Raw genomic sequence first — 16,116 nt, 5'->3', positions numbered from 1 at the left:
AAAATGGCATCACACTCACCAACCCGTTTCTGTTTCTCTCTCATTGTTCTCTGTGCAGTCTTCATCTTGGGAGCTAACGGAGCCTCACCGTCCCACTCGCACAACGCTGCCCCAGCCCCCGCCGTGGATTGCTCCTCCCTGGTTCTAACCATGGCGGATTGCTTGTCCTTCGTCACCAATGGCAGCACCACCACCAAGCCGGAAGGTAACTGCTGCTCCGGGCTCAAATCGGTTCTGAAAACGGCGCCTCAGTGTCTGTGTGAAGCCTTCAAGAGCAGCGCTCAGTTCGGCGTCGTTCTCAATGTCACCAAGGCCCTCGCTCTCCCCGCTGCATGCAAAGTCTCCGCCCCTTCCGCTTCCAACTGTGGATGTCAGTCAAATTATAACTTCCTTCTTCCTGTTTTCGAATCTTCTCTCAGATAAAGTTTTCATTTTTATGTGACTTTTTTTTGTTTATTTTTTGCAGTGTCTGAAACACCTGCCGCCGCTCCTGGTATGTTTCTTTCTCACTTATAATCCATTTTTTATTTTAGATTCTTAGCAGCATTTTATGGAATATGGATTTGTGGGATTTAATTGAAATTTGATTCGATTTGTAAAATGAAAAGAAGTTTGGGAGGGATCACATGCTTAGACATATATAAGAGGAGCCATACCTGATTTTGTAGTTTTATTATTATTTTTTTTGTTGTTAATTTTTCACGGACTGTGGATAATGGAAAATTAAACGTGATTTTTTTTTCCTCTATAGTGTTTTCATTCTATATGCTCTACATGCATTCTGATTTTTGGGTACCTAATATAATTGGAACTATCTACCAATTAAAAACAGAGAGACACTTTGGTATATCTACCAATTAAATGATATACAGATGTGTGTGCAAAATGATATATATGTATCTATGTTATACTACTTATTTAATAGTAGCATTTATCTGTTTGTGTTGATGTTTGTTATACTTTTTATTCAAACTGCAGTGTATCTAACAGGACTTCTAATGGAGGTAGAAGAAGCAGAAGAAATGTAAGTCTTCCGGATGCTTACCTTTTTTGAGAAAAAAATGAAGATTTGATTCAAATGAGGGTTTTCTAAATTTGAATTAAATGGATTTGCTTTTTTCAGAGTTTGGAATCAACTAGCACCTTTGGGGGAAGCAGGTGGAAGAAGAAGCAGCAGCTGAGAGTCACCAGCCAAAAACCATTCAAGCTAAGAACTGAGGTAATGCCTATTCTGATGCAACAAATTGATTGATTGAATCAATTTTCCATTGATTTTTGAATTGGATAATAACATGGATACTGTAATTCAATGCAGGAAAGGGGAAAGGTGAAAGAGGAAGAATTTGTGAAGAAGATACATGAAATGATGACAGAGGAAGAGAAGCAAAGGATACTGGGCTTCCATGGACAACAGATGAACCTGAGGTGCCCATTTTGCTCTCAAAATCTTGTGTTCGGTTCACAACTCATACTTTTTCCATTTCAGTGACATGCTTGCATTTGCTGTATAGACTGTATTGAGTTACTCAACTATCTTCTGTGCTAATATTTCAGTGTTTGGTAAAGCCTCCTGTCAAAGAAATCACACAGCCGATTGACCTGCAGCTTCACAGTGATGTGCGGGCAATGGATCGTGCTGAGTTTGATCATCAGGTACCAACTCTTATTTTCATTTTGTTTAATTTTGCTTCATTAAGTGTAATATTGTGTCATGAGCAGCATCATTGTAAATTCTGGATCCATATTTCATAGATTTGTCGCTACTGCAAGCATCTTTCATTTTTAGAAAAATACAAATCGGTAGACAATAGAACACTGTTTGATAAATGTTGAACCATTCATGAATCATGTAGGTTGCAGAAAAATTGAGTTTGATAGAGCAGTACAAATTGGAGAAGGAGAGGCAACAAAAGGTACTATATTACTATATTCAGATAACTCCTGTGCTAATCTACCATTGACATCATCGCCATCCCCTACGGTGCTGCCGTTACCGACTTACCGGCGCCGCAATGGGCTTCTTCCTTTATTGTTCTGAGATCACTAATCGTTATGATCCCCACCCACAGTCCTAACCGTAGCTACTCGAATGCATCGTCTGAGAGCACAATGATGGCGACGACGCCGGTGGGATTCTGGGGACTCTGAACAAGTGACGCTCTTTGGAACCTCAAGAACCTGGTTGATACATTCTCCTCCTCCTCCGAGATCTCAACCGGCGCACCCTCATGTACGGATCTTTTCGAACCCTGCTTCTGAATTTTTTTTATCTTTTTTTAATTTAGGGTTTTCAGCTGCATTTTCTTTGGCCAGGCTTTGCGCTGTTTTATTTTATAAAAGTTAACTTATATCAAGGCTAATAATTGTCAGTTACATCCTGATTCCATTGAATGGGTTTCGTTTCTTATGGGAGTTGCTAATTCATTTAGTTCTATTTTGTGTTTGAATCCTGTATTTCGTCATTTTTCTATTTCTTTAATAAGTTGATGTTGCGCTTTATAAACTGATAGAGTGATAGAATCATAAATGCTCTTTGCAAAACTCATCAATTTTTTTGTGGAAGGTTTTTCATTCAGCATAAAGCTGTTGAGTAATGTTTGTTATTTTATAATGCTTCAGGTATTTTTGTCTCTTTCATTTGATGAAGATCTTGGGATGTAATTGCAGTGATTCCGCACAGAAGAAGAACGGTGAATTATATATGAAGTGCTCTAATAGTTGTAATAGGAGTTGATTTTTGTCAAAGTGCTCATCAAATTATAGTTAATTCAATTTCCTATTTTATACTTCATTGATTTTTCTTTTTTGGACAGAGTTCAAGCCCAAGAGCCCAACGAAGGAAATGAAGAAATGAGGTTAGGAAGAAGAAGAGGTGAGGAAGACAGAAAAACAGCTATGGCTTCTGATTCTTCACCCATCAACAACGGTAGGTAGCTCTCTTCTTCTTCTTCTCTTTGGTCTTCTTTCCATTTTGTAATATTTTGTATTTTATTTTTTATTTAAACCTTTTTGGTTTCAGGTCCTTCATCTCCAACAATTCCCCTTCAAGCTAAACCGGCAACACCTTCTCCTCCCTTGGAGATGCTTCTCGCCGCAATCATCGTCGTTGAACTCTTCCATGCCGTCCGCCTTCGATACCCCGCCAGTGCATTGTTTCCGGTTTGCCGCAGCCACTGATGCTCCACCTACTCCAATGTGATTCAGAGGCTCCTGAAGGATTATTCTCCGGTAGAGAAATTATCGATTCCGACACAAAGTTTCATGAGTTTTGTGAGTAGTTCTATCGGTCTGTGAAGAACAGGGGAGTGGCAAATTCGGGGATTGATGAGGCTGAAAGTTGAAGACCAAGGTATGGTGGGTTAATTCTATCATTGATTTCCTTTTATGATCTTTTCCTTTTATTCAAAATCAATATCTCTGGAGCTTTATATTTCTATACAAAAAATTAACAGAAGATAGCTAACAATTTTTTCTGGGTTAACTGCATTTTCTTTTCTCTACCAATTGAATCTAATTTGCTATGGTTATTGTGGCTTGTGTTTTGCTTTTACATAAATATTAGGAATTATGTTGGATTATTTATCAGAGGTATTACCATATTAATCATTCTTGCATGGCTTTATATCAAGAATTATGAGGAATCTATTAGTTTTCTTTCAAATGCCTTCTCTGACATTGATATCAATGTATCAATATCTATTATTAGATACTAGAGATTACAGATTAAATACAGTTGGATATAAGTTTTGTGTCTTGGAAGGCAATTTTCTTTTATTTAAGTGAAAGAGCTAAATCAGATCATGGGTTAAAGGTCATTTTATTTATTTAAATATGCTAATATATCACATTAATTGAGATAAGTATATATGAATAGTGTACTTTCCTCTTGAATGAGAATGAGAATATCATACCCAGTATCTCATCAGCTATGGCTAAGTGAATAGCCTTTTGAAATTTTTAGTGGTTGATTGCTGTGAAATTTAGGATGAAGTCATTCTTAGGGTAACTGTTTATTCTCAGTGTTCAGAAGTGTTTATGTAGAGTTGTCAACTATAGTTTAGGAGGTTAGGACAGTTAAGGTAGGTAGTTTTTCTCTATAGATACAAATTCATTTTGATAGAAAGTAACCTTGAAAATTGTGTAGTTGATGTGATTGGTTAGGTACACGTTTGTTGAATTTTATTATTGTTATGGTCTTTGGTGTGAGAGAGGATTATGTTCATGTGATTTCAAGCATGTATGCTATTTATTAGGTTATGCAAAGTTGTTTTAGATGCATTAGGAGAATGTCTTCATTCATTCTTTTCATATTGTACTTCACTTTTCCTCTCTCTGTTTGACTGAGAAAAGAGTTTCATCCTTCTCTTCTCCTTATTTTTATAAAAATATTAAAGAAAAATGTAATATGGTTCTGTCATATTCTCCTACTGTTTTCTTTAATTTCAGCTCCCTCTTTGTAATTTTATTCAATTTCTTGAAATTTCATCATGTTTTGGTGCTTTGGGATCTGTATTCGGGAGCCATGCATAGATGACTTTGTGATTCCCACAACTTCATTGATTTATTGCTACAATCATGTGATTTTGATATGAATGTGGTTTATATGTTCATTTTCATTTATGAATAATGTAGTTCCTTCATATCATCATATGTTTTACTATCTATCTGTTCAAAATCAATTCTTTTATATATCCTATGTTTTTCTTGATAATTATGGTTGGATTAGGATTATTGTTATAAGGTTGTTGGTTTTGCACATTGTCATGCTGATATCATTAGTATATATGTATTATGGTGTTTAGGGTATAAGCTTCTTAGTTAATTCAGTTTCTCATTTTATAGTTCATTGGTTAGTTTTGAGTGGTAATTAGACAAATTTGGTGTTCTTTTATTCTTAGTAATTTGGAACTAATAGTTGTGATGGGAGTTGGTTTTTGTCAAAGTGCTCATCAAATTATAGTTAATTCAATTTCTCATTTTATACTTCATTGATCAGTTTTGAGTGGTAACTAGACAAATTTAATGGTTCTTTTTTAGTAATTTAGATCTAATAGTTGTGATGGGAGTTGGTTTTTGTTAAAGTGCTCATCAAATCATAGTATGTATAGATTGTTTCTCAATCAGTTCTAGGGAGGTGAGGTTGTATTTTTATTATTATATGCTTCAAATTGTTGAAAATATAATGTGAATTCCATTCTTCTGAAGTTATGATGGGATGTTAGTTTGAATGATGTTATTTGTGATCTCATCTCATTCTTTTATACATGATTCTGATGTCAGTCAAAGTTGTTGCTTCCTCATTTTATTTTGTCACTTTCGAAGTTATGATGGGATGTTGGTTTTTGAATTTTTCTTCAAAAACAAAAGATGGATTGGATGTGGTTAGGTGGGGAAAGTGATTCTCTTCCCTGTTTTTCACTGTACCCTCACATGAAAAATCAGATTTTGGTGGTTTGGTGGGAGAAATGACATCATCTTCTATAACAAATAGTACTATCTTTTATTATTCTATCAAAAAAGTTATTTGGTTAATGAGAGTAGGTATCGTTACTTGTGACTAACTCCCCTTTGTCATTTGTTGCAAATCAATCCCATCAGCAAGTACTTTCATGGCCTCTCTGGTTATAGGTTTTCTTTCAAAAAGGAAAAACATTCCCCTTCTACAAATCACGTCAGATCTCCTGCTCTTCATTCTTCCGATGGATGATTATCTGCCTTCTGCAGATTTGATTGGTAGGTGTTGATTGCTGTCAAATTTTCGATGATGTGATGGTCATTCATATTGTTTTGCCTCATAATCAGTGCTCATCCTTCTTTCCAGCGTAGTCCTTATATATGTATATATTCCCTTAAGAAATATACCCTCCAATGAATATATCAATTCCACTTTTGATTGGTTTCAAAGTGAGTGTTATATACACAATGATCTTTTATTTTTTTCCTCCATGGTTCAAATTTTTTAATTTAAATCCTGAATTGGTTTCATTTCTCTGTCTATAAATTGGATCCTAAGTTTCACAAGTCTGCTGCATTACTTTCATGCTTTAAGAGTATTCTGAAAAGCCTTTCTACTTATTCTGATTTTATTTTCTGAAAGTCAAGGTTACAAGTGTATGCAGTGAGAAAACAAGTTATACTCATTCATTCTCATTCATTCTCTTCAAATGAACTTATGGAGGTTCTTTGATTTCTTTTTTTTTTTGGGTTATATATAACTGAAGTGGTGTCTAAGAAGGAAGTACTATTTTATTCGAAATACCATTATAGTGAACATTAGTTGGTTCTAAATTTCTTTAGCTTGGTTAAAATTTCATAAAATGTCTCAATCTTATGCTACTGCAAGATTATATAGAAAAAATTATTTAAAGAGAAAGAGAGGACAACAAGTTGAAGATAGAAGAGGTCAGTTTTGCTATATTCACTTTTGGATTTTTTTGAAAGAAATTAAAATTTACATATTTTCATTACAAATGCTTTTTACTATTATAAAATCGGTGTTCAATTAATATTATTGGTTGGATTTCTATGCTTTATTGTTTGATGTTGTTCCTACTTCTAATATTTTTCTTATTTTAAGTTTAAATATATTGGTACGTGATATTTATTAACCTACCTGTTTAATTTTTTTGCTCTTCCCATAGTTTTAATTTTACGTTTAAAGTTCTTTTTTTTTCTTTAGGGGGATCAATTATTTTGCAAGATACTCCAATTATTAATGCCAATTTCATATTATCAGGTATGAGTTTATTGTTTTAAATTTTTTAATTTCTTCGTTAACTTAGAAAGTATAGTTATTATTTACATTATTTTTTTAATTATTTTAAAATATAAAAAGGACTCTTTTCTAATCATTGTTATCATGTTTATATTTTTTGTCTATTTATTTTGGTTTATATATTTCATTATTGAATTAATTTTTGTATATTCTTTTTATGTTGTTTATTATGCATTTAGTTATTAATAACTTCATACTTCATGATTGTCTGTTTAAATATTTATTTGACGTGTATATCTTTATATTTGATTTATTTATAATAAGTTTTTTTTTTGTTTCATAATAAAAACCCAAATCAAGATGACTCTGAAATATATGATCCTACTGTAAATTCTTGGAATGAGCTTCGGTCTCCTGTTGATCATCCACTTTTTTCACAAAGTGAAGTTCAAGGTATTTCAGTATACTTATAATTGATTTATTTATGGAGTTTGCATTTTTCGTATTAATTTAGATATAATCTACTCATTCAGTATATTTAGTCACGTTATGTTCCTTTTATAATTTTAATATTCTGGTCGTAATAAAATTTATATGACATTTTTTTACCAAATATAATATGAAAAAAATAGTATTCATTGATTTTAAATACTTTCAATACAAGTGTCTCAAATTTGGTTAGATTATTATTATTATCAAATATTTATATTTTCAATTTGTAGACAATGAGTATCCAGTGAATAATTTCTGAATCTTTAATTGTTTTACTGGTATATTTTCTTAAGTAAAAAAAAATTAAGAAGCATTTAAGTCTTTATTTAATATAATTTTTTTACTTAGTTAAATTTGTAAGGATTTGTTTATTATTTAAATTTTTTATTCATTTTTGTAGGTTGTCTCGATATTGGTGACCCTGTGTATACTTGTCTATATTGTGGTGCGTCGTTTTGGTTACTAGAGCGGGTTGAAAAACAGTTAAGAATTAATCAGCCTCTTTTTACACTTTGTTGTTTTCAAGGAAAAATAGCCTCTTTTTACACTTTGTTGTTTTCAAGGAAAAATTCAATTACCGTATCTTCAGAAAGCTCCAGATTTATTATATAATTTGATTCATGGTCATGATAGTAAGTCTTTACAGTTTCAGAAGAAAATTCGGTATTATAATAGTATGTTTGCTTTCACTTCTCTTGGTGGTAAAGTAATAGACTCAGTGAATGATGGAACTGGCCCACCACAATTCATCATAAGTGGTCAAAATTATCATAGGATTGGAAGTTTATTGCCTCAGGCTGGTCAAGTTCCGAAATTTGCCCAATTATACATATATGACACAGAACATGAGTTAACGCATAGAGAAAGAATATTTGGGTAAGGTCAATTCTTACAAAAATTTGTTATGATTGTTTGTAATTTTAATTTGTTTCTTTTATTTTCAATTTCATTTTTAGTTAGTAAGATACTAATATGGATGTAACTTTGATTATTATAATCAAAATGTTCGTATCCTATTGTTTAAATATTGTTGTTAAGATTCATTCTAATTATAAAAAATGCATGTTTCTTTATTTTAAGTAAAATTACTTAGTAATATTGTGTTATTATTTTTCTTAATTATAGGCAAAGTTCAAATATAGATAGACAGCTGATAATTGATTTGACCCAAATGATTGATCAACACAATCCCATAGCACAATCATTTAGAAGAGTGAGGGAATTCCATGAGAATCACCCGTCTCAGATGTTTTCTTTGAAATTGTTTAGTCAAAGAGAACGTGATCGAAGAGTTTATAATTATCCTTCGTGCGATGAAGTTGCTGCTTTGGTTGTTGGTGATTTTGATTCTTCTGATACTGGTCGTGATGTCATTGTTAAATCTGCAACTGGCCAACTTCAAAGAATATATGAGACACATGCTTTATACTGGCCATTGCAATATCCCTTGCTTTTTCCTTACGGGGAAGATGGTTATCAATTGGGTATTCCTTATCGAGATATTCAAGATATAAATGTTGCAGGGAGAAGAACTAGAGTATCCATGCGAGAATTTATCTGTTTTCGTTTGCAAATGAGAGAGGATGAGGATAGCATTATTCATAAGTCTAGAAGATTGTTCCAACAGTTTGTTGTTGATTCATTCTCTATGATTGAGTCACAGAGGCTTTATGAAATCAGGAAAAAACATAGCACAATTAGAGGAGAAGTCTTACAAGGTATTGAAGAAGCTATGCGACGCGGTGATACTGAAGCATCATCAATTGGTACTCGAGTGATTTTGCCTTCTTCTTTCACTGGTGGTAAACGTTACATGTTTAATAATTGCCAAGATGCTATGGCTATTTGTAAGCATTTTGGGTATCCAGATCTATTTCTTACCCTTACTTGCAATCCTAACTGGCCTGAGTTTCAAAGATATATTAATCGTGATCAAGTTCCAATTGCTGATCGGCCAGACATTGCTTACCGAGTCTTTCATGCTAAGATGAAGTGTCTTCTTAATGATCTTAAGAATGATGTTTTTTTTGGTCCTCTTAATGCAGGTATATCGAATATAGACAATTCTATATTGAATTTATGCTAAATTTCTATATTTACCGACATTTTTTTACTATTTAGGTATGTATACAATTGAGTTTCAAAAAAGAGGTTTGCCACATGCACATATTCTACTTTGGCTTGATGGAAGGAATAGATTGCAGAATATTGAAATTGTTGATGAGTTGATTTGTGCGGAACTTCCTAATCCTATGAAGTTTTCACATTTGTATAGTGTGGTTAGTAAATACATGATTCATGGCCCTTGTGGTAGGGTAAGACCAACTTCTCCATGCATGAAAGATGGAAGATGCTCCAAGTTTTATCCGAAGCAGTTTGTTAATTATACGAGTTTTGATGAAGATGGTTATCCTATTTACAAGCGTCGAGATATTGGTGTTACAGTTAAAAGTCATGGTGTTGATCTTGATAATAGATTTGTTGTTCCATATAATCCATTATTGTTGATGAAGTACCAGGCTCATATTAATTTGGAATTTTGCAACAAGTCAAATGTTATAAAGTATCTTTTCAAGTACATTAACAAGGGTCCAGATCGTGTAACTGCAACTATTAGTCATTCAACTGAGACAACTCATTCTTTTGAAGTGGTTGATGAGATCAAACAGTATTATGATTGTCGGTATCTTTCACCTTGTGAATCTATGTGGAGAATTTTTGCATATGAAATTCATCATAGATGGCCACCTGTGCAAAGACTCAGATTTCATTTACCTAATCAGCAGCATGTTGTGTTCGATGATCATGATACTATTGGCTCTGTTTTAATAAGAAATAGAGATTTGATGACAATGTTTACTGCTTGGATTATGGCTAATCGAACATATGTTGAAGGACGAACACTAACATATGTTGAGTTCCCAAGTAAATTCGTTTATGATTTACAATCTCGACAGTGGAAACCAAGAAGAAGGGGATTTTCTATAGGAAGATTAAGTTTTGTTCATCCTTCAACTGGTGAGCTGTTCTATATGCGTATGCTTCTCAATGTGCAAAGAGGATGCACCAGTTTTCGAAGTATAAGGACTGTCAATTCTGTTTTATATGATACATTCCAAGAGGCATGTTCTGCCATGGGTTTTTTAATAGATGATAATGAGTTTGTCTTGGCCATTAATGAAGCGGCTGAGTTATCTTCTGGCACCCAATTGAGAAAACTTTTTGTTTCATTGTTAATATCTGGTTCTGTCTCTAGGCCCGTTTTAGTTTGGAATCAAACTTGGAAATATTTATCTGATGATATCATTTATTACAGGCGAAGTGAGCTTCATATTCCAGGTATTTACTCAATCTTTAGTTTATCTTTTTTATTTATAGGATTAAGAAAAACTCTTAACAATAAATAAATCGAAAATGATATGCAGAAAGTTTAGAATACATACATAGCATGATAGGAAAAATTTTCAAACAATACAAGTTTTTGATATCTTGATGAATTTACTAACTGAAAAAAAATATATTGCAGGAATAACAATGACTGACGAAGAGTTACAAACATTTTGTCTAATAGAGATAGAGAAATTGCTACAGGCCAATGGAAAATCATTAAGAGATTTTGCTGGTATGCCGCTTCCTAATGTTAATTTGGTCTCACAATTTAGTAATTCTTTGGTGTTGCGTGAATTAGAATATGACATTTCTGTGATGCTTGAAGAACACGATTCAAATTTTTCAAAGTTGAATGAAGAACAGAAGTCAATCTATGATAGGATTATACATTGTGTTACTAACAAGGAACACGGGTTGTTTTTCATTTATGGGTTTGGTGGGACTGGAAAAACTTTTTTGTATAGACTCTTATCTGCCAAATTGCGTTCTCAAAGAAGAATTGTTATTAATGTTGCTTCAAGTGGAATTGCTTCATTATTGTTACCTGGTGGTAAGACAGCTCATTCTATGTTTGGTATCCCAATTGAATTGAATGAAGATACTATTTGTAGAATTCTGAAAGATAGTCCTAAGGCTGATTTAATTCGACTTGCTGAGCTAATTATTTGGGATGAAGCTCCAATGACTAACAAGTTGGCATTTGAAGCTTTAGACAGAAGTTTTCGAGACATAATGACGTCGATTTCAGTGTCTAACAAAGATCTACCTTTTGGAGGAAAAATCATTGTTCTTGGAGGTGATTTTCGACAGGTTTTGCCTGTTATTCCTAAAGCTTCTCGTGCTGAGATTGTTATGGCATCAATCAATTCTTCAATTCTTTGGAAGCACTTTGAAGTGTTGACGTTGACAAAAAATATGCGGTTAGAAAGTGCTACAAATCAATCAAATTTGGAAGAATTGAAAAGGTTTTTCGATTGGATTCTTCAGATTGGAGAAGGGTGTATTGGGACAATAATTAACGAAAAGCTTTTAGTTCAAATTCCAAATGAGTTTCTGATTTTTCCTTCTGATAATCCAATTGATGATATTATAAATGCAATTTATCCTGACATAGTTAGAAACTTTGATGATACTGGTTTTTTCCAAGACAGAGCCATATTAGCTCCAACAGTAGAGATTGTTGAAGAAATCAATGATCACATTGTTCAATTGCTACCTGGGACAGAAAAAGAGTATCTAAGTGCTGATTCTATATGTGGTAGTGATGCTTATTGTGACGTTGATGTTGATTGGATAAATACTGAATTTTTGAATCAAATAAAATGTTCAGGGTTACCGAATCACTCATTGAAATTGAAGAAAGGTGTGCCTATTATTTTGTTGAGAAATATTGATCCAGCTGGTGGTTTATGCAATGGTACTCGCCTTATTGTTAGAGATCTAGGAACAAATGTGATTGGAGCTGAGATTGTCTCAGGGAGTCACATTGGAGATAAAGTTTTCATTCCTCGGATGAATTTAATTCCAAGTGACGCTGGGATACCTTTCAAATTTCAACGGAGACAATTTCCTATAAACTTGTGCTTTGCAATGACTATCAATAAGAGTCAAGGTCAAACTCTATCCAGTGTTGGACTGTTCTTGCGTCGACCGGTATTTTCTCATGGTCAACTCTATGTCGCTATTTCTCGAGTGAAGAGCAAAGATGGTTTAAGAATTTTGGTATCTGGCGAGGAAAATGATGATTCTACTTTAACTCATAATGTCGTATTTAAAGAAATATTTGATAAGATTTTATAATTTATTTTGTTTTGTTTTTATATTAATGTAATTTTATGTGGTGGTTATTTTTTGTAATGATACTGCTTTATTGTATTAAATATAAAGATAAATTAAAATGTTAACTTATTTTATATGATTCAGTTTATTCAAATACGTTTTTAACAAATTATTTTTCTATTTACTAAATTGTATTTTTATGAAATTATCTTTAAAAAGTTTTTTAATTGGTAAAATATTTTTTTAATATACTCTTAAATAATTTTTTATTTATTAAATTTTAATTTTACCAAAATTTCTTTAATAAAAATTATATTTTACTATTAATTTCCTAATATCAATGCACATTTTTTTAACATTAAATAAAATTTTTTTATCAATATTATATGTATAACAATTAATAATAATAATTAATGAACTAATAAATAATTAACAAAACAAATCCCTTCAAATCAATAACCCACTAATCCTGAAATCCTAAACCCACTCTTACATCCACATTATTGAAAAGAGAGAAGCCACTCTCCACCAATTATTATTACCGTTTTAATTTTGATTCTCTATCCGTTTCATTTTTCATTTATATTTTTGTGGTAAATTGCTAAAAGATAATTGAAAAACATTTTAGAATGTTATAGTATAATTTATTTACAATAAAAAAAGATAATTATAAAAAATAGCAAATTAATGGATTACATGTTTACATATAATCTTTTCACACTTTTTAAAATTGATCAAATTAAAAAAATTAAATGATTTTTGAATTTATGAAAAAAATTCATGGAACTAAATATACATTTTACTATTTTTCATCCTTTTCTTTTAATTTTTTTATCTTTTTTTCTCTTTTTCTTCTTCTATATTTTAATTTTTTATTTTTTTATTTTGTTTAATATACCTTTCAATCATTATTTTTTTTAATATGTATGCATTTTGTTATATATATATTTTTTGGTTATTTATAAATGTATAAAATAATATGCGCATTCTATTTTAACTAATTATATTTACTTATTCTAATTGAAATATCAAATTATTTATTTTTCATATCATGTATAAGACCGTGCAATTGCACGGGTCTTCACACTAGTATATACACAATACAACATATAATATTATTATATATATATAAATATTATTGAGCTAATTATATTAATAATAGAGTCTTCTATTTATACATCTTTATTTTATATTTAGTATATCTTTTATTTATTTTACAACATGTTAAGTATTTTGGTTTTTCGATCAAATTTTTTAAAATTTAAATCAATGGAATGAATGAATGTTTTATCCAGGTAGTTTAGCCAAATTTGACATAGTCAAAATTTTAATAACAGAACTCAAATGTTTGTGATTCATTCGGAGCACACAAAAAATATTTATAATAAAAATAAAAGTATTTAGATTATTTTTTAAATATTTATTGTGTATTTAACTGAGTTATTTTAATATGAATGAGATGTATAGAATATAAAAATATAATTAAAAAATTTATTTTTATTTGTTATTTTTTAATATGAATGTTTTTTATTTCGAAAAATGCTAAAGAATTATTTTTTTAATAAGTTGAACCAAGTTAAATTTATGTATGTATATCCTTTTAATATGTCTTTGTTCTTCTTTTTCTTCTTCGTTTTTTTCTTGTTCAACTTGTATTATTATCATATTTTTTCACTTTTTCCTTTTTTTTTCTTTTTTCTCGTCTTTCTTTTTTTTTCTTTTATTTTATCATCTCACTACTACCACTATTATTATCATCATCATCTTCTTCGTCTTAGTTTATATATATCACATAATTAGTTTAGCAATAATAAAAAATTAGTTATAAATAATACAAAAAAATTTAGTGAATGACACTGAAAATTTATTGGAAACAATACTAGATTTTTTGGCAAATGACATAAGAAATTTTTAAAAAATTTGTGTCACGATGAAAAAATTCTTATATCAAAATAATTCTTCTTCTTAACAAAAATCGGTGCCATGGTTAAAAGATTTCTATGTTATGGTTAAAAGATTCTTGTATCAAAATTAAGAAATTTTCAGTGTCATGTTAAAAGATTTTGGTGATATTTTTTTAATCAATTTTATATAATTCAAAATTTTGATCCCTTTTTTTTTCTTTATCATCATCTTTTTCTTTATTTTTATTCTTATTTCACATCCTCGTAATTTTTTATGTTTCACTCTCTTAACATTAATAAAAATAAGAAAAGAAGAAGAAAAAATTAAACAAAAAAATAAGAAACAAAAACTACCGCAAAAAAAAAGAGTAGGAGGAGAAATAAAAAAAACGTAGTAGTAACAAAAAAAAGAATGATAATAAAAAAAAACATGCGAAGAAAAAAGTGTGTGATTCATGTGCACTTTGTGTAAATAGTTTTTATTAGATTTGGATAAATTTAATTGAATTTAGTTGACAAAAATACTTGAATAATGTATAAGAGAACTATTTTGTTTTAACTTTATTTTACATAATTAAGATCTGATGTATACATTCTTAATTAATTTGAATTTGGAATTGGATTCGTATTATTAATTAGTCTTTATAGATGCATAACACAACAATATTTAAAATTGTGCAGGACAATGGTAAAAATAATGGAGTTCACAGTGAATGATCACACTAATAATATAATGAAATTTGATATTTTGTAATGATGAAATATGTAAAGAAAGTAGATATGTGATAGTTATTGGAATTGTAATTCGCGTATTAAAAATTTATGAATAGTTATGACTTTGATTTTTGGTACTTTGTTAAAATATTGTGCTGTGATCAAAGTCTTTTTTTTTTGATAAAATTATATATGTTGAATTGATTGATTTAAATTTATATACATATTTTTTTGTCATTATTTAAATTACTCTTTCAAATTATAATTTAAAATTATATATGAATTTTGTGATGTCTTATTAAGAAGACTAATAAAAAAAAAGTTTTTTTGAGCTAACTTATAATAACCACGTTTAAAAAGTGTGGTCATATTGTACAATGGTACTCGATAGTTATGCTTGTTAACCGAACAGTTAACAAGCTTCAAAAATATCCGAACAATTGACAAGCTTCAAAAACATAATCATATTTTTATTTACCGGCATGCTTTTAAAGCGTAACCAAAACAAATTAATGGACACGTTTTAAAAATGTGGTTATATGTTCTTTTTTAGTATGCTTTAAAAGCATAATTATAGGGGCCAAGTTTTAAGCGTGATCATAAACAAAAATGTGACAAAAAATAAAGTCTGTTAATAAATTAACAAAAGCACAACGATAAAACAATCAACACATTTACAGATGTGACTCTTTTAAAAACGTACCAATAACTCAAAAGGCATAACAAAATATTGTCGCTACCTTTTTTGAGTTTTTCCATTTTTTGATACATTTTAAGAACGTGACAATAAACTATAGTTTTTTTTTTATAGTGGTAGTATGATATATTATCTCATTTCCATTAAATTCTTAATCTTTTTTCACTAGGAATACCTATGATGAGTAGTGTGTACGCCAAAAGGGAAGAAAAAAAAAAGCTCATTCATGATGCTAGGAATACAATGAGAACTTTCGCAATCCACTTTCTAGATTGGCTGTTGATAATGGACTAAAACCCCAAAGTGGTCCCTGAGATTGGGCGAGTTACCCATAATTGTCCTTGACTTTCAAAATTCCCTAACAGCATCCCTCACATTCAGCTCCGGGACCCATAGTTGCCCTTCGACCCTTTCCGGCGCTCAGT

At 30.6% G+C, this 16,116-nt stretch overlaps 4 protein-coding genes across 11 annotated transcripts; all 4 read left to right on the top strand.

Annotated features, from left to right (window-relative positions):
• LOC140175265 (non-specific lipid transfer protein GPI-anchored 31-like) lies at window positions 1-1,226 on the top strand. Its single transcript, XM_072202376.1, has 4 exons — window positions 1-370; window positions 467-493; window positions 979-1,024; window positions 1,124-1,226. Exons 1-4 carry the CDS (start codon window positions 4-6, stop codon window positions 1,179-1,181), a joined length of 498 nt encoding a protein of 165 aa, XP_072058477.1. The 5' UTR covers window positions 1-3; the 3' UTR covers window positions 1,182-1,226.
• Window positions 1,227-1,315: 89 nt separating this feature from the next.
• On the top strand, window positions 1,316-7,938 carry LOC112708788 (uncharacterized). Of its 8 annotated transcripts, XM_072202373.1 has the most exons (11): window positions 1,316-1,425; window positions 1,555-1,653; window positions 1,854-1,913; window positions 2,070-2,230; window positions 2,620-2,690; window positions 2,814-2,926; window positions 3,020-3,349; window positions 5,599-5,733; window positions 6,680-6,736; window positions 7,076-7,168; window positions 7,608-7,938. In XM_072202373.1, exons 7-11 carry the CDS (start codon window positions 3,325-3,327, stop codon window positions 7,817-7,819), a joined length of 522 nt encoding a protein of 173 aa, XP_072058474.1. In that variant the 5' UTR covers window positions 1,316-1,425; window positions 1,555-1,653; window positions 1,854-1,913; window positions 2,070-2,230; window positions 2,620-2,690; window positions 2,814-2,926; window positions 3,020-3,324; the 3' UTR covers window positions 7,820-7,938. The 8 variants fall into 8 exon arrangements, 5 of the variants coding, with proteins under 5 accessions (XP_072058474.1, XP_072058475.1, XP_072058472.1 ...); XM_072202374.1 differs by having other exon boundaries at window positions 2,620-2,926; window positions 5,629-5,733; XM_072202371.1 differs by having other exon boundaries at window positions 2,620-2,926.
• Window positions 7,939-8,378: 440 nt separating this feature from the next.
• On the top strand, window positions 8,379-10,114 carry LOC140175034 (uncharacterized). The gene is made up of 3 exons (XM_072201931.1): window positions 8,379-9,252; window positions 9,329-10,029; window positions 10,103-10,114. Exons 1-3 carry the CDS (start codon window positions 8,379-8,381, stop codon window positions 10,112-10,114), a joined length of 1,587 nt encoding a protein of 528 aa, XP_072058032.1.
• A 1,215-nt stretch (window positions 10,115-11,329) lies between these two features.
• On the top strand, window positions 11,330-12,397 carry LOC140175033 (uncharacterized). Its single transcript, XM_072201930.1, has one exon. It carries the CDS (start codon window positions 11,330-11,332, stop codon window positions 12,395-12,397), a length of 1,068 nt encoding a protein of 355 aa, XP_072058031.1.
• Window positions 12,398-16,116: the final 3,719 nt, after the last annotated feature.

Source organism: Arachis hypogaea, chromosome 9, assembly GCF_003086295.3.
Source record: "Arachis hypogaea cultivar Tifrunner chromosome 9, arahy.Tifrunner.gnm2.J5K5, whole genome shotgun sequence".
Taxonomy (NCBI): domain Eukaryota; kingdom Viridiplantae; phylum Streptophyta; class Magnoliopsida; order Fabales; family Fabaceae; genus Arachis; species Arachis hypogaea.
This window is presented reverse-complemented; position numbering and strand designations above follow the sequence as displayed.